Source organism: Solanum tuberosum, unplaced genomic scaffold (genome assembly GCF_000226075.1).
Source record: "Solanum tuberosum cultivar DM 1-3 516 R44 unplaced genomic scaffold, SolTub_3.0 scf00039, whole genome shotgun sequence".
Taxonomy (NCBI): domain Eukaryota; kingdom Viridiplantae; phylum Streptophyta; class Magnoliopsida; order Solanales; family Solanaceae; genus Solanum; species Solanum tuberosum.
This window is the reverse complement of record NW_006238968.1, coordinates 1,475,485-1,495,854: the sequence shown is the minus strand read 5'-3', so window position 1 is coordinate 1,495,854 and position 20,370 is coordinate 1,475,485. Positions and strand designations below refer to the sequence as shown.

Below are 20,370 nucleotides of genomic sequence, written 5' to 3'. Positions count from 1 at the left end.
AGTTATGTGCCAACTGAAGTCTTCACTTACCCCTGTGAATTTCCCAGTTAAGCTTTGCCTGCCAATCTCCACCAGTTCCCCCTTCCATACCCTTTTATCCCACAAAATTGCAATCCCCCCACTGCTCCCCATTGCCTCCTTATGAACTTCTCCCATCCATCTATTTTCCCATATGTTCGGTATTAATCCATCAATATTACCCTCCAGCTTTGTCTCAACTAATACATAAATATCTGCCTCCCACTGATGTATTAGTTTCCTAACAGTGTCCCTTTTATCACTCCCATTCAGCCCCCTCACATTCCATGAGATTATTTTAACTCTCATTGATTGGTTAGAGCTAAAGCCCTCCCACTAGATCTTGGTTCCCCGTTTTTGAAATTCATATCAAAGAACAGATTTCTCACCTCTTTTGGGACATCATTGCTAGATTTTATTGTCTTCATCTTCTCCCCTTTTCCAATCTCCTTTTCCCTCCTTTGGTCTAGCTTAGCTAACATGGTATACGCTTCATTTTTGCATCATTTAAAATCGACACCAAATTGTTGACCTAATTTTATCATGTTCGCTTGGAACCATTCCGTGGCATTTGCAGCTAGGTCCTCCTCATGTGTGCTATTGTCAACCTGTAAAGGTTCTGGCTCTGTGTACATAACCACGAGAGAGTTTGAAAAATCCATCTCTCATTCTCCATTAATTTGAGTTGGGTTGTTCTGCCTTATTGATCCCCCTTCCTCCTGAATTCTTGCATGTGATTGTAATTGATTGTCCTGCTCTTTCTCCCTTGTTTCCATTCTTGTTACTCCTGTCCCATCCAGTTCTCCCTCACCTTCGAATTCGACGAAGTTAGCACAGCGGCATGTTTCTGAATTTGACATACTAATGAGCTCAACAAAAGGCTCTGTGAAGAGTTTTTGTTTTTGTTCTGGGCCCATTTCTTTTGGATCTATTTTATCCTTCTGTTTATTTGATTTAAAAGGAATGGACTTTCCACCATCTGGCCCACCACTTAAATAAACTGAAGGGTTCTTTTCTCTTTCTTCCCTTACTCCTTTTTCCAGCTGTCCTCTACTGCTACTGGGACCCCCAACCCACTTCAATCTCTCTCTTGAAAAGGTCCCAACTGTGGTCACATGCCTTGTGTCAGCAAAGGACATTCCTTTTTTGTATACATCGATATCTGAAATGTATCTCTCTGCATCCTCTCTCCCTTTTTGGTGAATATCCTCTGTAGCTCTAGATATACTAGGATTTGACCTCTCTCCTTGGCTACTGGTTTCAACAATCATCTTCTCCAGTATTTTTTTTCGGTAGGTTGCTGGTTCTTCACACCATACCGGCATTGAGAAAACTAGGTTTTCGTCCTCAACTTCTATGGATGGTGGAATTTTTTCTCTAGGCCCTTTAACTCTGATTCTGGCCCACCGTAAGTGGTTTTTGAGCTCCGTTTCTTCTTCATTCTCCAGCCAGCCTCCACATTTGTCTCCTATCTTTCTCATTGTTTCAGAGTTCCATAGATGCAGAGGAAGTCCCAAGACCCTGATCCAATACCAGTCGAATTTTGTTGTATCAGGAAAAACTCCCTTTGTTGGATGCCACCAGTCCAGTTTGAGAATTTGGTCTTGTCTCTTCCATTCTCCCATCAGAATATGTTCTGCTGCTCTTCTTGACTGAAACTCAAAAAGGAAATTGATTCATGTCATACACCTGGATGTTTGCTACTCCTTTCCAGCTTTGAACTGCCCATTTTCTAACATCGTTGCGTGTTGGGGCCTCTTCTCCTCCAATGAATCTCCCAACCAAACATCTTCGTAGCTGAGCATTATCCTCCTGACCGACAGATTTTGCCACGTTGATGGGTTCTTTTCTAGCTTCAAGCATTCGCTGCTCCCATTTCAGTTTTGTAATAGCTTTTTTGTAATTAGCCCCCCCCCCACTATAGTGTTCCACCTTGTATCCCCTTCTGTAACAAAAGTGCCATGTGTATTTGACACTTTATTAATAAAATCTTCAATTTTGTGGACCAGTCTCCCCCACCCCTCATTAAATTGATTCTCTGGAAGAATGATGATTGTTCTGTTCTGGCCCGTAACAGCTATTATTGAGATGTAACGACCATATTTATTGAACTTCTGAGTGCAGTAAATGTAGGTTGCCATGTCTCTGCATCTCCATGACTTGAAGATTTTCCCCTCATTGCCCGAGGCTTCTTGCAACCTTTTGCACAGCCATAAAAGAACTCCCCTGCTAATTGACATCCTCCTCACAGTTAATCGTGATCTCTCCACCCAATCAAACCAGGTATCTGTGCCTGAGAAAGAGGCTGTGATATCAAAAGACTTCACCCCCATTCTGAAGAAAAGTTGGTTATCCATTTCTGGAAAAAATGGAAGAGATTTGTAGAAGTTTTTTAGAAGGAAAAATGGGGTCTCCGATGGTGGAAGACCACCGGAAAGGAATTCAAAAGCCCAGAAGGGACTTCTGAAAGTTTGCCTAGGGAAGTGTGCCTGAGAGCTTTTTATGGCTCAATTAAAGAAATTTACTGTGTTATTGAGTTGACTAATAATCAACCCATTTCATTAAACCTCCAACCAAGCAAATTTGCATACGAGCTAGGTTCTTCTTCACCAACCTTCAATCTTCTAAAACTTCTTCTACGTCAAGTGTTGGCCAAGTCTTAACCCACAAATTATTGATGCCATTTACTAATTTAAAGAGAACAAGAAAAAATTGTTGCTTTAAGTTATAAAGACGGTTGCTTTAGGTTTGCTGTTTGGAATCCTTATTGTTGTAACAGGGCATGGAGAGTTTTTTTATTTTGTTGAATGTGATTAGTAGGGCCCTGGAGAGTCTTTTGCTTTTGTTGAATGTGATTAGTAGTCTAACATCCAAGAATGTGATTAGCAATCTCTTGTAATTGGAATCTCAATTCTTGAAGTTAAAAAATTCTTGGATTTCATATGTGGAGTTGGATGGAAATATATGTTCAGAATCAGTTTTGGTGTTTCAACTTTCTGTGCATATAGTTTGTGTAGAATTTTATTTTATTTTTACAAGTATAGCAATGTGAGTTAAAAGTTGTTAGTGTTTTTAATGATTTTTAGTCAATTTGGTGAATGAATATAACTTGAGTTAAAAGATGTTAAAAGATGTTAGTGTTTTTAATGTCTGCAGGTTCTCCATCCTTGAAGTGAAAGATACCACCTTTGAAATCCGCATCATAGCTATTTAAATAACACACTGCCTTCAACAAAAGAATTAAGCATTGTCAGTCGGGGAGGGGCGGGTTCATGTGGAGCGGGGCGGGGCGGGGAAACAAAAAATAATCATGCTATGCGGGAAGGAGCTGGGCGGGGTAAAGACTTTGCGGGTTTATGCGGGTTTAACCCGCACCTGCACACGCACCCGCACCAGCCCCGCCCCTCCCATTTGCCATCCCTAAACAAGCCCCACGCGTTTAGTATCACAGGCTCGGTTCTTATATTCTAACCATTGATTTTGCAGGCTCTATTACTCACTCCTCGCTCTTTATCAAACACCAAAACAGTGATATTCTTTATATCCGCATCTATGCCGATGATATTATCATCACAAAGGAGTAACTCAAATGCAGTTCACACATGCATAACTCAATTGTCCAATGAATTCAAGTTGCGAGATCTCAGAAAAATTCACTACTTCCTGGGAATCAAAGTTAGATATCTCAACAATTGTATTATTCTTTCTCAGCAAAAAAACCTTCAGGATCTTCTCACCACTACTCACATGGAAAATACCACACTTGTCAAGTTTCCTATGGCTAGCACATATAACCTGCAACTTCAAGAAGGCGAACCGCTGGTTGATCTCAGGATTTATATGAAAATAGTGGGAGCACTACAATACGCTCGTCTAACTCGTCCAGACTTGGCTTCTGCTGTGAACAAATTACGAAAAAATTTATCCGCACCAACAACCACTCACTGGACAGCCTGCAAAAGTGTTCTTCGATGTGTCAAAGCCACCTTGCACCAAGGACTGTTTATTACTTCTCACCCAGCTCCCAACTTCAAGGTTTTTGTGATGTTGATTAGGAAGGCAACACAAATGATAGGAGATCCACAGGAGGTTTTGTTGTGTATATAGGATGAAATTTAATATCATGGTCGAGGTTTTTTTCTCCCGTTCCCCCAAACCCACAACATTCTCCTTCTACAATACCTAGAAAAATGTACCCAGAACAGCCTTGAAGCTAAGAAGCAACCAACAGTTGCTCAATCATTAATCAAGGCTGAGTATCGATCGGTCACAAATACCGCAACAAAAGTAATTTGGCTTCATTCTCTTCTTCAAGAGCTTAAACAAACAATCCATAATTCCACAATCATCTGGTGTGAGAGCTTCATATCTACCAGTTAATCCATGTTTTAAGGCTCGAACGAAGCATGCGAAGTTGATTTTCACTTTGTCAGAGAACAAGTCAAGGTTGGTCATATATCAGTGCAGTTTATATCCTCTATCAATCAATTAGCAAATATACTTACTAACCCTTTGTCCGCCAGCCGGTTTCAACTCATCAGAGGCAAGCTAAGAATCTTGGAAACACCTTCTTAGCTTGAGGGGGGATATTAGAGATAAAGTTCAATCACTATAAGTTAGGATAGTGATCTCAACTAGCCAGGATAGGTAAGTTTTGTGAGATACTTTTTAGGATAATATGACTAAGTGTTGTTAGCTATATTATCTCCCTATTCTTCTGTAGTTTGTTGTAAACAACATCCTATATATTCAGCAATTCTACTCAATAGAAAGCACATTGAATCCTCTCAATATCTAATCGTGTAAAACCAAGGAAGTATTGGCGGAAGGTGATTAGCCAGGATATGGCGCATCTTGAGCTTACCGAGAACATGAGCTTAGATAGGTAGGTTTGGAGGGCGCGGATTAGAAGAGAAGGTTAGTTGGTAGTTGAGCATTCTCTTGCTTTCCTGCGAGATAGGTTTGGTGGTCGTACATGTACCTACTTTCTTACTAGTAGTATTAGCAATATTCTCTTAGTTTCACGTTCTTCGATTTTAGTTATCACATGTGTTTGTTTGTGCTTTGATTTGGCATTATTTGGTTGTTGTTACCGTTCTTTCATCCATATGTTGTGTATTGTTTTCTATTTCATATTATTTCGTCGTTGTTACTGCTTTCATTTCTATATTCCTCTTTCTCATACTGCTTTGAAATGCTTTATTTTAAGACGTGCATCTATCATAAACAACATCTCTATCTCTACAAGGTAGGAGTAATGTCTATGTTCACTCTACCCTCCTGTGATCCCACTTGTTGTTGCAATCTTTTACCTTAACTATCAACCTACTGCAACCGCCTTCCTCAGTTAACCAAGCTTACACCTTTACCAATCAGATAGGCAAAGTTACAACAGAACAACATAACTTCTAAAAAGCAATCAGATGGGCAAAGTTACCAATCAGATAGGCAAAGTTACAACAGAACAACATAACTTTTAAAAAGCAAAACCGCACAAAAAGCAGAAAGCTTCAAAATGTATTAAGCTTATGTTTACCTGCTTCTACCACTGACTCGATACCTGAATCAGCAGAAACCTGAGACTCTCGTTCACATTCAGCAAAAGTGTGTTGTTTAAATTTCTGAAACAACACAATTCAGCAAATGTTACAAACTGTTCGACAATATGCCTGAAAGAAGAAGAAAAAAAACAGCATGTAATAGAACGAGTTTACCCAGCACGGCACCTGCAGGTACACAAGGGCTTTGAGTTTGAGGCGCGAGAGTAAGACATTTTCTCTTGTCAAGTTTGATATCGCAGCCATGAAACTTGAGAACTCTACTGTTCTGTACAACAGCAATTGGAGAAGAGAGGGGGGCATTTGAGAAGTGAGACCAAAAACAATAGAAAAGAATAAATGATTAAATTTTTCTTTTAATAGGTTTTTTAAATATTTTAAGTTATTAATTGTTTTTATTTACGGTAATTATATAATTTTTAAATATATATAAAAATAATCAAAAAAAACATATTGCTTCAATGTCTGAATTTACAGTCAAAATTTAGAAATTTATATCTTAAAAATTTAATTGTGTCATATAAATTGAGACCAAAAGAGTTATTTTATACTTTTGCCATGTTTCGATCAGCTTCCATATACCAAAGTTAAGATAGATGGAAAAAAAAATAGAAAAGTAGAAAATGAAAACCTCTCAATTCAAATATTTATAAATGCTCTCCTAAATCGTTGATCACTACTCATAAAATGAAATTTTACATTACTTATTATTTTGACAAATATCTTATTATATAATATACATATATACGAATCTGATACATCCATGATAAACTAATTTTATAAAGCTAAAAACATAATTAGCCTTATCTCACACCACATTTAACAATTCACTTCATTTTAAGATTGTCACTCTTAAAAGTGGTAAAAGTGATGTAGGGAAGATGAATTTATAATTAAGTTAAAATATTTTTTGGGGTTTTTATATAATTAATAGATACTAATTTTGGACGTTTCAATAAACCATTTCATGTGATTGGACGATACGCATTTACTTTTTAAAACGTATTAGTAGATAAAAACATGATATTTATTTTTATCTTAAAGTAATAAATATTTGATGTTATCCATGAGCTAATGTTTCACCAAATCTTAATTAAAAACAGGAGAATTAATTTTTACATGTGTTTTTCAAAAAATTAAATTATATTTTCTCCACAATTTTGACAAATACCTCATTATTATAATAAATATATACACGAACTTGATATGTCTGTAATGATGCGAGATTCTATCGCAAGGGAAAAATAATTAGATTGTCGTTATTTCGTATTATCTTTAATAGATCTCTTCATTTTAAGAAAAAAATATTAACTCATAATTTCACTTTTAGGAAACGATTAAAATGTTGTGAAAAAGACAAACATATGATTAAGTTATGATGATCAGTATTTTTGTACTTTTCATTGACTTTTACATGTGATTAAACGATATACATTCGCTTTCATACAATACATCAACAGATAAGATGGAATTTATTATATCTCGTAAAAATTAGCGGGTTGATAAAAGTATCACATGTATGATTGTAATACGTGACAAGTTTATTGTCTGTTTGATCATGAATAATTCTCATCTTTTTTTAGAATTTTATGTCTTACCATTTTTCAAACTAAAAAATTGTTTTCACATTTTTCACTTCAAATTAATCACTAAAATTCACAAATATTTTTTTATTTGTATTCATATCCAAACACAACTTCAATTTTCAAATATCATTTTTAACTCGTAATAGATTGATTTTTTTAAAAAAAATTCACAATAAACGCTCACTAAAATACGATAACAAATTTCAGTATTTTCCCGAATGAAGCCCACACAACGTGAAACCAAAATGGTCAGAGATAATGTACACAAGATGTGAAAATAAATAAACAACTAAATACTTCTTTTTCCACTTTTAATTGTCATGTTGCGTTTTTCGAAAGTCAATTTGACTAATTTTCAAAGTTAAATTAGATTACATTAATTTAATATTTTAAACAAAAAATTTAGATATTCAAAAACTATACAAAAAGTACAATACATTCTAATTTTTTGCATATCAATGAAAAAATATAATATTGATCAAAATTATTATCGTTTGACTAAAAAAAGAAATAACAATTAAAAATGGACGGAAATAGTATTAGAGTATATGATATCATCCATGAGTCAATTTTCCTCCAAAGTCTAAACCAAAAATAGGAAAAATAATTATTGCTTTTGTTTTTGTTATTTGTTACCATCAATAAATTAAAAGCTAACTTCAGTTCTCTTGAAAAAAATTCCACAGATAGGGCTTGTACTTTGTTTGCATTTTGCTTTCTTCAATTCAACTGAATTTTTACCTCCCAAATTGCAATAAGGGAGGAGTATGAGTATGGGAGGCGGAGATGCTAGTGTTCCGGCGGGAGACGGCGGCGATTCAAACAAGGTGAGTAACACCGGCGCCGGTGCCGGTGCCGGTGCCGGCGGAGGTGTTACAATCAACATCCGATGTTCTAGCGGCACGAAATTCTCTGTGCAGGTCAGCCTCGATTCTACCGTCGGATCGTTCAAGTCTATTCTTGCACAACAAGCCAACATTCCTGCTGAACAACAGAGATTGATCTATAAAGGCCGGATCTTAAAGGACGAGCAAACACTAGAAAGCTACGGTATGTTAATTATAGGCTTTTTATTTTTTTATTTTATGGCAGAGCTGATGAATTGCTGGTGTGTGATTAATATATTTGGAGATTTTATTTGAGTTTAATTGTTTTCAGTTATAATTCAGCGTTGAAATTGTGATGACAGAATTAGTACAGCTCAATAGAAAGAAGGAATTAAAATGGAAGTGCAGAGAATAGAACTAATTAGAAGCAAACTCAATCTAAGAACATCACCATTAATTTGATCCACAAAGATACCTCGTACTTGCGTGTAAGAAGATAGCTCAGCTATGATGATGAAGAGCACATGAATAGAGAAGAGGAAATGAATTGAGATAGATAGATAGATAGATAGAGAGACGAAATTTCCAAAATGTTTCCCGCCTCTGCACAGTAATTTCACTGTGTTTATATGAGGGGTGTGGTCTAATCCCTTGACGATGGTTCCCATGTGACCCTATTTAGCTTGATCTACTCATCTGGATCATGATAATACTTCCAACTTGAAATTGGCCTTTTCCTAAAAGTCACGTATATTTTACATGTAAATTTTCATTCTCATTTATATGATCATGTATGGATCCATTAGTTCCCAACGGTAGAAACTAGGATATTGGAACCTAGAGGACAAGATGATGCAATAATCAACCCTTCTTCAATGTTCCCCTTTTGCATACTTGTTCATACCCAAGGACTTTTGGGACCTCATGGTTAAGCTCTAGAAGATGTAATTGATGCTTACTAGATCAATTGCGTTGTGTTTTTCCGCAGTTAAATTGTCCTTTATAATTCAATTCCATAGTGTGAATTTGCTATAGCTAAGTGTCCAACAGTTGGATGGGCATGCATGTTAGCCACATTATGTAACACTGCACCAGATGCATGAGCGAAGAAACCCACACGAAAGACATCATTGTCTACGCGCATAGGAAATACGCTAGTCTCATCAGTAAATTACCCGTTCTGCTAATTGTCCTAAAATAGTCCTGTTGTACCAATATTGCCAGCTTTCGTCGTTGAATTTATTAGTGTGTGTACCATGTACTGTTTTGTGATATAATACAAAGTTACCTATTTCAAAAAAAAATAAAAAATTAGTGTGTAATTCATATACCATTTTTTGCAAGTTCTCACATGAAAAATCTATGACAACAGAAATAAACCCGTCACTTTGAGAGTCTGCATATAAGGACAAACTTTCTAATCGAAGGATTCTGGCTAAAACTTGGTACAAATTTTGACCGCCAACATAAACAACCATAGGTGTGATTCAAGGAAGCGGGTGCTCATTCTTTATACCTTCCGCATCATATACCTTTATGTTTGGTTCTTTCCCAGATTGTCATATTGTGCAGCTCCAATATAGCTCTCATTTCCGTAATCTGGAGTTTGCATTTATGATACCTAAGACATACCCAAGGCTCCCTTTCATCTTCATCTGGAGGTCCCTTCAGAGAGCCTGAATGAAGAGCACCCTGGGGGGATGTGCTAATAGAGAATGTGAATTCTGTAATCAGCACAGAAAATCAGAAACTGCCTATTAGCTTCTTAGTTAGCAACTTATCATAAAAACCTTTCACTTCTTCCCACATGTTGTGTAGCAAGGCATTACAAGTGTAAATGGTTGGGTGTACTTTCCTCTTCTGGAATATCATGAATCTCCTTGGAATCCGAAGTCCTTAGCCTTCTTGTCTGTCAGTCTCATCATCCTTACGCACAATTCTTCCTAAACCTCTAATGCCAAAACTCTTGATTTTGCCTTTTCCGTTTGCTAAATAAGATGTTTGTGTCTGGAGTTGTTCCAACATGCTTTTCAGTACTATCACCATAGTCTTTAGGAAGATCTACAACTTCTACTTTGATCTCAACCATGTCTGGTCCATCCTTCTCAAAAAAAAAAAAAAAAACCATGTCTGGTCCACCTTGGCCACGAGAGATAAAACCATTACTACTTTCATTTCCTGCTGCAATAGTAGTGTTGTCAGACATATCTATATGGATTGAAGCAATATAGTTCTCTGCCACATGCATGTTTACATCAGCCCAAGCAGTTAAACCTTGTGAAAGTTCAGCACCAGTAGACACATTTTCATGAACTAGGCTATAATTGCACTATTTTCCAATATTTGTAGTGTACTAGGATTATGAATGGGTTGAGAATATAGCTGGGAGGTAGAAGTTTTAAAGACCACTTTGCTCCTTTTAAGGTAAGCCTCAAATGCCTTTTCCTGCAATCTTGCCTGCTAAATTGTTTGGTCAAAGTGGTAGGCCTAATTACCTTCATAGACATCTTAATTTCTTCTTTTAGTCCATCTGTGAAACTTGAAAGAAAGTAGGCATTATTGACGTGTTGTACTGCGGATCAGTCATCTGCACCCCAATGCCTTCAAACTTCTCAAGGTACACTTCAGCAGATCCCTTTTGAGCCAGCCTGATCAACTTTTCTTCAAGGTATCTATTGTGTGTGGTGGATGATGCTCTTCCCTACTTTAAACTTCATTTCTAGGCCTGTCATTTTAGACTAAGTTGCTCGGACTCGGTGCGGGTATCCAACATGGTTGTGAATCCGAGGGTCGGATTCGGCGAAATTTTAATTTTAAGATTCGGGGTACAAATCTAGGTGCTGGGATTTGGCTAAAAGAATTCCAAAATTATAAAGTAGAGTTATAAAGATCTTCTAGGTCGTCTTCCCCAAGTCCCCAACTTCTTCTTTCATGCTCTCTGGTTCTTCCCCTCAAAAAAGAAAAAGAAAGTCATTCAAGCAAGAGCTTCCACCAACTCTCCTTACAGATCATTGCTAATGTCTTCCAGAAGTTATATTACAACCGCTTGAATTCTTAGTTTCTCTTCGTTTGGCCAGAAACATGAAGCAACAAATATTGACCAAGAGGAAAAGCTAAAAAGGACTATAATATTGAAGGTATGTCATTTCATTTTATCTTTGATTTTGAGAAATCAAAATCTCAACCCCCCCTCCCCCCCCAAAAAAAAAAATTGTCCCTGGACTCTGGTCAAAGTATCCGATCCATCTCGCGTCGGCAGGGATGGGGCAACAAAAATGGAGAGTCCACACAACTTAGATTTTAGACAGATCGAGAATGTAGAGGATTTTAACATAAGGTCTTAGTTGCAGTTGGCATAGGACTATATATTTTACAAAAAAGATCGAGAAATGTAGTGAATTTCCCTGCAAAGCCTCAATCTTTGATTCTATTCCTGTCTTCTCTGCAATCTTGTCCAATTTATCTCACATATCTACCTGCGAACTGGTCAATCTATCTAGCCTACCCTGTGCTTGTTTAAGAGCCTTTTCCCAATTATTCAGTCTCAAATCGTAACTGTAAACCACATTTTCTCAGCCATTTCCACTTCCCACTGGTTGTAGAGTCGATGCTTTGATACCATGTGAAATGCAATTGGGGCTCAATTTTCTGGGATTTTCATTGATGAAAGTATAACTTCAAACTACAAAGAGACTAGAAAGGGTAGTTCAAGTGGAAAGCTACCTCCACCTCCAACCTTGAGGTTGAGGGTTTGGGGTCGGTCAGGAAGGGAGCGAAGTGAAGAGGACCACTATTGACTCCGAAGGAGAGGGGTTGAGGTTGGTAGATGTAGGTTACCGTATTTAAAATAACAACAAAGAGAACTACCAAATACAAGGTAATTGAACTGAAAAAGAAATAAACAGTAATGAAATTTGAACTTTGAACAACCAGATAAAGCTTTCAAATCTGCAGAACGAAAGGAAAGAAGTGAGAAGAGGAGAAAGGAATTCAGAAGAACGGTGTGAAGGATCCGGAATTCTACTATGCCTCTCTCTCTGCTTTAGCTAGATTGTTATATTGACTACCCTTAAATCTCCACCATTCAAATTTATTAAGCCAGAGGTATTCCTGACCGTCCACGTCTCCCATTGTTTTATTTGAAATTTCCCGGCTTGCTTAGTTGGTCTTCGTATCGAACCCTTTTGAGACCATTACATATGGATATATATATTTCTTCTGATAGAGGATTGTTAGCATGCGATTTCAATTTGGTTATCGAACGAAACCGGCAAATGGAGGTGTGAAATGAATATTGAAGACTAAGTTGACGGAGTGTTATCAAAGGTGCTCGCCTTAGCTCCTTAGGCGAGAGGTGAGGGGTCGGTGTGTCACCTTTCGTTGCGAGGCGAGAGATATGAAAAAGGCGAGCAGAGGTGCTGAGGCTTTTTCTAAAAAAGAAAGAGACCACAGCTTTTAATATTTTAAATGTAATTTTATAGTTTTTTTCCACTTAACACTTTTGAGTCAATTACGCGACTGTGTTCAACTTGGTTCTCCATCTTTGTCTTCAGACTTCAGCTGTGTGCAAAGGTACGCTTCTTCTCTTTTCTTCTTTCTCCTTTGTTTCTGCCAACTGGGTACTGGCAGATTCTTTTCTTCTTTCTTCTTCTTTTCCTTTCTCCTCTGTTTCCAGCTCTTTCGTTTTCTTTTTTCTTCTTGCACGTCTTCTTCTTCCCTCTTTTTTCTATTTTCTGCTAATGTCCAGTTTTTTCCTTTTCATTTGCTAGTCCATTTATTTGTATTTTCTACCCAATTGAGTTTAGTTGAATACTGATTAATACATTATTTTTTTTTGATGAATTATTTGTTCCATTGAAGGCATCAAGAAGATGCAAATTAGTTACAAAAGTAGAAGCAAAAACAGTAAGATGTTTTTGCCTATAAACAGTAAGATGTTATTGCTATTGAGATTTAATGTATAATTAATACATTAATTTTTTGCCTATAAATAGTAAGATGTTATTGCTATTTAGATTTTGGTTATTTGTATATGCAATTAAATATTTTAACTTTTTGGTATTAATTGGCGCCTCACTTCTAAAAGGCGAGCGTCTTGCCTCTTGCCTCAGTGAGGAATGCCGTTGTCGTCTTACGTCTTCCAAAACACCTAATGACCGTCTCCCCAACTAGCTTCAAAATAGATGCGTAGTAGTAGTTGTTGGTTCTGTATTGAATTTTTGTGTTAGGGTATTACATTTAATATTTCTTTATTATTATGCTCGTAATGGGAATTGCTGTTGCTGTTAAATGTATGGAAGTGGCAAAGATGAAGGCAATGAGTTCTATTGGCTTCAAAAAAAAATTAATTTTTTTTTGAGAAGGTAACAGTCATGTATTATATTCCAAAATATCAAACCAGGTTTACTAATTACAAATAAAGGAGAGTATCAGGAAGATCTTCAATCCTAAATAACAAAATTACAAGGTGCCAAAAGCATTATTACTGATTCTAGATCTTCCATATACTCCTGTTTACACCAAAAATGAAATATAACCAAGCAATTCATCTTCATCTTCTGGATGTTGTTACTTTTGTTCTGGAAGCATCTGAGGTTCATCTCTTTCCACACAGACCACCAGATACAGGTGGGAATGATCTTCCATCTTTCTTTATGACCAGACATGTAGGCAAAGCTACTCCATATCTTCAGGGCCTGGACAATATTTCTTGGCATCACCCAAAGTAGGCCCTTAAAATTGACGAAATCGCTCCACAAAATATTAGTGATCCTACCGTGAAGAAAGAGGTGGTTGACTGTTTCAGCCTCTTTTCCACACAGGAAATACCTAAGACTCAGTTGGATACCCCTTTTCATGAGGTTTTCCTGAGTCGAAACAGCCTGCTTTGCTGGTAGCCAAGTGAAGCAGGACACTTTAAAAGGTATTTTAACTTTCCAGATAAGTTTTCATGACCAGCCAGTAACCTGATAGGTGAAAGGGTTGAACTTTTTGTAAGCTTCTTCACACTGAAATTTCCTTGGCAGTTATGATTCCAAATCAATCCATCTTGGGAGGTAGAGGTTCCTTTGAATTGCTCAAGGATTCTAAAGAACTCTACTAGTCTTTGGATTTCCCAATCATTTAGGGGCCTTCTAGAATTCAGATTCCATTCCTGATTTGACCAAACTTCTGCCACGGTGTCCCTTTGTTGGCTTCGATATATGTAGCAAGTGTACAGTCTGCTAATATCCTTTTAGTATCTACTTCTAAGCAACACGAGTGTTTCTTGATAAAAAGAACATAGGCATTTGGTTTACTTGATAACATGTTAACAAGGCAGTGAAAGTGAGGTGCTGCCTGGGAGGAGTGGATTAGTGATTTGTTCAATGTGCAAGAACGCCACATGATCTGTTTGCCAAATAATCGAGGGGTAGTCCTAGTTTCGAAAAATGATTGTTTGGAAGATTTAGGTTTGATGTTGGGATTGTTCACATGATAATGCCAAACATGCTGACCCGGGAGATGGAGTAGTATCTTCTTTGGCTTGGCTTGGTTGTTAGTGCCATCAATTTAGAAACTGACTAGTAGAATGTGTACACTGCTGTTAGCCTCAAGTGTCTGGCATATTGAAGGGATAACTAAGGAGTTCTGAAGTAATTGCTTTGACTTGTGGGAAGCTATTGTTAAACTATACTGTACTAGTAGACCATTTAAAACTAAAAAGCTTGTTAAATGGGATGTCGCATGAATTGACAAGTATATGTAAACCTAAGAGACATGAGGTCTTTTCTGTTGTTTACAATGTTCACTCTATCATAGTGTTTGACTTTGTACTAGTTTTAATTGAAAAGTTACATTAGTATTTAGTATATAGTGGAAAGATGTGATGCCATTGGATTTTTCCCTTCTCAAAAAAAGAACACTAAAAATGTGAAGCGAGCTGGGGGAAAAGTGCGGCTTGTATGACTTTTGTTGAATGTAATATGTGATTCCACTTTCCTTGGGACACTAAGTTGTATTGATGTTATATCTTCTTTTTTTCTTTTTTGAGTGTGGAGGTGTAAAAGTGGGGCTTGTGCGACTCTTTGTTGGATGTATTGTGTGGTTCCACCCTCCTTGCGACGCACAGTTTTTCATGGAAGGAATATCTTCTTTTCCCTGTGATTAATTTCTACTTCTGCATTATTTGTTACATGAAGATACTCTTAACGCCTGTCAAGTTGTTCACAATCGGTTAATTATCACTTCAAAATGTTCAAGATTGAGTTTAGAAGTGGTACACCATTAGCACTCAGTGCCAAACTTCAGTTATATCTGCTTTTGCATCTGCATGTAACATTTTATCAAGCTGTCAGTGATAATCGTAGTGATCTAGCTTATTTTAACTTTGTGCTTGATAGGTCTGGAAGCAGATCACACGGTTCATTTAGTTCGAGGTTCTCCCCCAGCTCCCTCTGCAAACCCTGCAAGTGCAACCAATGTTGGAGGTCCAAATACTGCTCAGAATGCACCAAGAAATGCTGCTTCTGATGCAGGCGGACCATTTCCAGGATCAGGCCTTGGAGCTTCAATGTTTCCTGGTCTTGGAAGTGGTGGTGGCGGTGGTTTGTTTGGAGCTGGTCTTCCAGATTTTGAGCAGGTCCAGCAGCAGTTGACTCAAAACCCTGACATGATGAGAGATATGATGAATATGCCTCTTGTTCAGAATTTAATGAATAACCCTGAAACCATCCGCAACTTGATCATGAACAATCCCCAAATGCGAGAGATCATGGATCGTAATCCGGAGCTTGCTCACGTACTCAATGATCCTGCTACTCTTCGACAGACAATGGAGGCTGCACGAAACCCTGAACTTATGCGTGAGATGATGCGCAATACAGACAGGGCCATGAGCAATATTGAATCTTCTCCGGAGGGATTTAACATGCTGAGGCGTATGTATGAAAATGTCCAGGAGCCATTCCTCAATGCATCAACATTGTCTGGAGATACGCGAAATGATGCGGGGTCTAACCCGTTTGCAGCTCTTTTGGGAGCACAAGGTGGACAAGGCAGACAGCAGTCTAATAATCCTCCAACTACTGGTTCTGAGACTACTGATAATCTGCCTGCCCCAAATACTAATCCACTTCCCAATCCTTGGGCATCTGCAGGCAGTTAGTTCTTATCATCTCTTATTCTTTAATCATTTTGACTAGCTAGAGTAAAACTGTTTACCTTTTTTTCTTAAATGGTAATAATTGTATTCATAAAGCAGCACAAAGGTAGTGCTGGGATTTTTGTACAAGTGGCAAAAGAGCCAAAAGCATAGCCCTCTTCTAAACTTTAGAGGGACTGCATGAATTCTTGTTAAGTTTCTGCCTCATTTGCATTTTCCTTTTTACACCAAAAGGTTAAGTTACATGATACAAATCTATACTTAATCATGTGCACTGATTTTTGTTTCTCCTAAAAACATCTCGAAAGAGTTAACTGTTTACTTTTTTTGGTTTTCTTTTATTCTATATTTTTTAGTTTAACTGTTTACTTAATCTCTTGTTTTGACTTCTATTGAACTTGGGATGCTCCTGCAATTAATAGCTACCTTATTTTTTCTCTTGTATTTCTTGAGATATTTTTGTACATCATTCTGCTAAGGTTGGGCATGAAGTTCAACTTGTGCAATTTGTGTTTACAACTTGAATTTAATGGTCATCAAGCACTATGAATTTCTTATCAAAATTTGTTTGCTGCCTTTGTTTACTGTAAAACAATAAAAGATTGGTTATCTTCCCTTTCAATTTTTCGTCCACTAAAATATTTTGAAGTTTCTTGTGAGCTTCTTAATGTTGATTTGAGGTATTTTAATCCTTCATGTTGTAGACATAATTATGGTGTACTCTTAGGATCCTTGGGTAATCATTTTGTCATGCCTTATTTTTGAACTATATTTCTCACAGAGCCATGTTGTTGGATAAGTATGAATTATATGATTATGTTTTTACTTATACATTGACTTTTTCAGCTGGAGCTGCCCAAGCCAATACCACTGCTAGGTCAAATACTGCTGGGGATACCAGGGCTGCACCACTTGGCCTAGGTGGGCTTGGTTCCCCAGGTTTGGAGCAAATGCTAGGCGGCATGCCTGATTCCACTTCGCTAAATCAAATGATGCAGAACCCTGCCATCTCACAGATGATGCAGTCTCTCCTTTCAAATCCTCAGTACATGAACCAGGTATTTATTTATTTGTCTGATTGAAAATTTGCATGCAGTCGTTTAGTTTTGCTGTATTTCTGTTTCCTTTGACTCTCTTTGTCTACTGACAGTAAGTTTCTCATTTAACCTGGTGATTAGGTTTTAGGGATGAATCCACAGCTTAGAAGCATGCTTGATTCCAATCCACAGCTCAGAGAAATGATGCAAAATCCTGAATTTATTCGTCAATTGACATCGCCTGAGACAGTGCAGGTAAAGAATACTTGCCACACTTAGAAGGTCTTGCTTGCTTAAAATATGCATCTGGTGTATGAGATGTAGCAACTAAATGGCATGGGTGATCTCATTCAGTTTTGCTTGGTAACAGTACAACTTTTGTGACTTTTATCATTAATTACACTTGAGAGGAGTGCATCCACGTGCAAGATAAACCTAATAGGGAGTGTGAAATGACCCAAAGAGACCGTAAACCAAATACAAGTAAACAGCGGATGCCTACACAGTACTAAGAAAAAAACAGATTCTCGTCTACTCTTTTTCATTACTATCTTTCACAATGACATTACACCAATATGTGAATCCGTAGTTCTGGGGTAGTTGATCCTGATAACTCCACTTGGAACTCCGAAGAAAAAGAAAAAAGGAGGTGGTAGGGGGGTTAAACTGCTATTGTTGGAATGTTGGGTAAGAGAAGCGGCTTTATGTGGGGTGCAAAAAGAGGTTGTTAATGTTTGTATGAGACTGAGATTTTGTTATAGTGTTCCTTTATAATCCATCTGCCTTCTTGTGACTTGTACATCTTTTTCTTTCTTTTTAGCAACTTATGACTTTCCAGCAAGGGCTTGCATCTCAACTTGGGCGTCAGCAAACAAACCAGTAAGCTGGTTCTTAGTTTCTTGGCTGGAAAAATGCTTCATGATTAATCTTATACGGGTTGCTTATTTGCTTGAATTATCAAACTCTTGCCTTTTTCACAAATAAGCTTGCCGAAGAAAATAATTTTCCTTTCATAATTTTCATTTTTACTTGCCAAAAGATGGAGAAATCCTATCTAGTTGAGACGAACTTGTTACTGTGTTGACAAAGTTTCTTTTACTACTTGCAGACAGCCGGGCCAAAATGCTGGTGGAGCAGGTAAACTTCCTATTCTTCAAACTTGATATTCTTTATCACCTCAATCAAGTCATTCTGAACTAGTGAGCATGATAGCTGGTATTATTGTGTTATTAATGTTGTTTTGGTGAATATAATTTTTCTGGAACATTTTTGTTTTCAAAGTTTGCTCTTATCTTGGTACAATAGGGTCCACTGGGAAATCCACACCTTCAACTTCCAAATTCTCCTGAACATTATTCCTATTGTAAATAGACACTTAATTTGTCAAGTTCTTATCTACAATGCGGAGACATTATGTATATTAGTTTATTTGGCTTTATGGAGTTTGGGTTTCAAACTGGATTCTTGACTGTGAAACCCTTATTCAGGTTGTTAAAGAGACGGCTATTCATTGTCAGTGATACAATCGATATAGGGAACTAGTGAATCTAATAACCATATAAAATTTAGGGTTGAAGGGCAAAGTTGATGTAATTTCTGTTTATGAAATTATGTTTTAGCTAACTCACATCATGTGGTGGTTTGAATAATTGCAGCACTTGACAACTCGGGAATGGAAATGCTTATGAACATGTTTGGTGGACTTGGGACTGGGGGCTTGGGTGTCCCTATCAGATCTAATGGTTACTTTTATCTCTTGCTTTCTCTCTTCAGTTTTTCTTTCTCTTTCCCTCCGACTTAACGATTTTTCAATTTCACTCTTGATCTCTGTTGCAGTGCCCCCAGAGGAATTATACGCTACTCAGCTAACACAGTTACAAGAAATGGGTTTCTTTGACACTCAAGAAAATATCCGGGCACTGACTGCCTCCGGTGGCAATGTTCATGCTGCAGTAGAGCGACTTCTTGGAAATCTTGGACAATAGTGTTAGTCTTCTCTTCTATAAGACAACACAACTGATGGGGTTCTGATGAAATTGATTGATTTCGAACACAAGGAGCGTCAGCGTCCTTGTTTGAAATAAATATTCGAAAGTTCAATTTTTGAACTCACGTCTCGTCTTTTGGCCCCCTATTCTGTTTTCACTTGGACTAAAGTAAACTGATGGAAGATCTAGTTCTTGAGTTGTCTGTACATACAATGTTAAAATCGGTCCCATAAATAGTTCGAACTCCCGTTTCTTCTGGTATCTCTTTTACAATGTGTGGGCCGCAAGAGATTTTCTGGACGTTAAGTTAATTTTCAGTTGTCATATATCTCAACTCACTGAAGTTATTATTCAAAAGCTTGGATAATGTGTTTCAGTGTTTGTATGAATGTTATTCAATTATTTAGTTGAAGAGTCTTTAATAGTCTTTATTTAGTTGAAATGAAATGTATGGTGGTCAGTGGTCACTTAAAGGGTAGCAAGATGTTTCATCACCAAGGATGAGTTTGACTTAAAAATTACTATCATATAGTGTATTATTTGAAAATGTCATTTTACTTTTAAAACAAAATACAAGTTTGTTTACTATTATGAGGGTTAGTTCTTTCTACTACGAGCACCTTTAACAAATTACAATGAAGTAAAGCCATGCAATACACCACTAAAGGATGTGGTGCAGTAGATGAAGCTCCTTTAGTCTTTAATTAGAGGGCTCAATTTCGAGCCCCAAGTATTGGTAGGGCGCTCAATCCCCCTATGTGGCATAGATTCAAATTAGTCAGGTTCCATTACGGATACCGAACACTGAATCTATGTACTATTGTTCAAGTAGGAAAGGAACATGTTGAGGTATTTGATAGGTAGGGTATGAAACTCATGAATCAAATGTGTTTTCGATCATTATATCTAAAAGGGAAAAGGGTCTGATATACCCCTCAACTTTGATATTTGGAGCTGATATGCCCTTCGTTATGAAAGTGACTCATACATACCCTTACCGTTATACAAACGGCTCACATATACCCCTACCGTTACAAAATGAGCTCACATATACCCTTCATATAACGGAAGTGAAAAAATTAATTTTAAACTTATATTTTTGACTTTTAATTTTTTTTTTAAAATCATTTAGGGGTATATAGGATTCTTCTAGAAAGTTCAAGGTATATTTCAATTTTTTTCATACATAAATTATTTTTTGACTTCTTTGATT

The 20,370-nt window shown here is 37.2% G+C and overlaps 2 protein-coding genes across 3 annotated transcripts in view; one reads left to right on the top strand and one right to left on the bottom strand.

Moving 5' to 3' along the window:
- Positions 1 to 5,917, bottom strand: part of LOC102605830 (uncharacterized) — a 25,716-nt gene extending 19,799 nt beyond the window's left edge. Inside the window, exons 1-2 of one of the 2 annotated variants that reach the window (XM_006343273.2) lie at positions 5,733 to 5,917; positions 5,555 to 5,639 (exon numbers count right to left, since the gene is read on the bottom strand). In XM_006343273.2, coding sequence (XP_006343335.1) covers positions 5,555 to 5,639; positions 5,733 to 5,879 — 232 coding nt within the window. In that variant the 5' untranslated portion in view covers positions 5,880 to 5,917. The remainder of the gene's footprint in view (positions 1 to 5,554; positions 5,640 to 5,732) is intronic. The other variant, XM_006343274.2, reaches the window with a different exon arrangement.
- A 1,878-nt stretch (positions 5,918 to 7,795) lies between these two features.
- On the top strand, positions 7,796 to 19,582 carry LOC102605490 (ubiquitin domain-containing protein DSK2b-like). Its single transcript, XM_006343272.2, has 8 exons — positions 7,796 to 8,212; positions 15,372 to 16,130; positions 16,979 to 17,190; positions 17,311 to 17,424; positions 17,990 to 18,048; positions 18,278 to 18,306; positions 18,825 to 18,911; positions 19,006 to 19,582. The coding sequence occupies exons 1-8, from the start codon at positions 7,930 to 7,932 to the stop codon at positions 19,152 to 19,154; spliced, it is 1,692 nt and encodes a 563-aa protein (XP_006343334.1). The 5' UTR covers positions 7,796 to 7,929; the 3' UTR covers positions 19,155 to 19,582.
- The last annotated feature ends 788 nt before the right edge of the window (positions 19,583 to 20,370 follow it).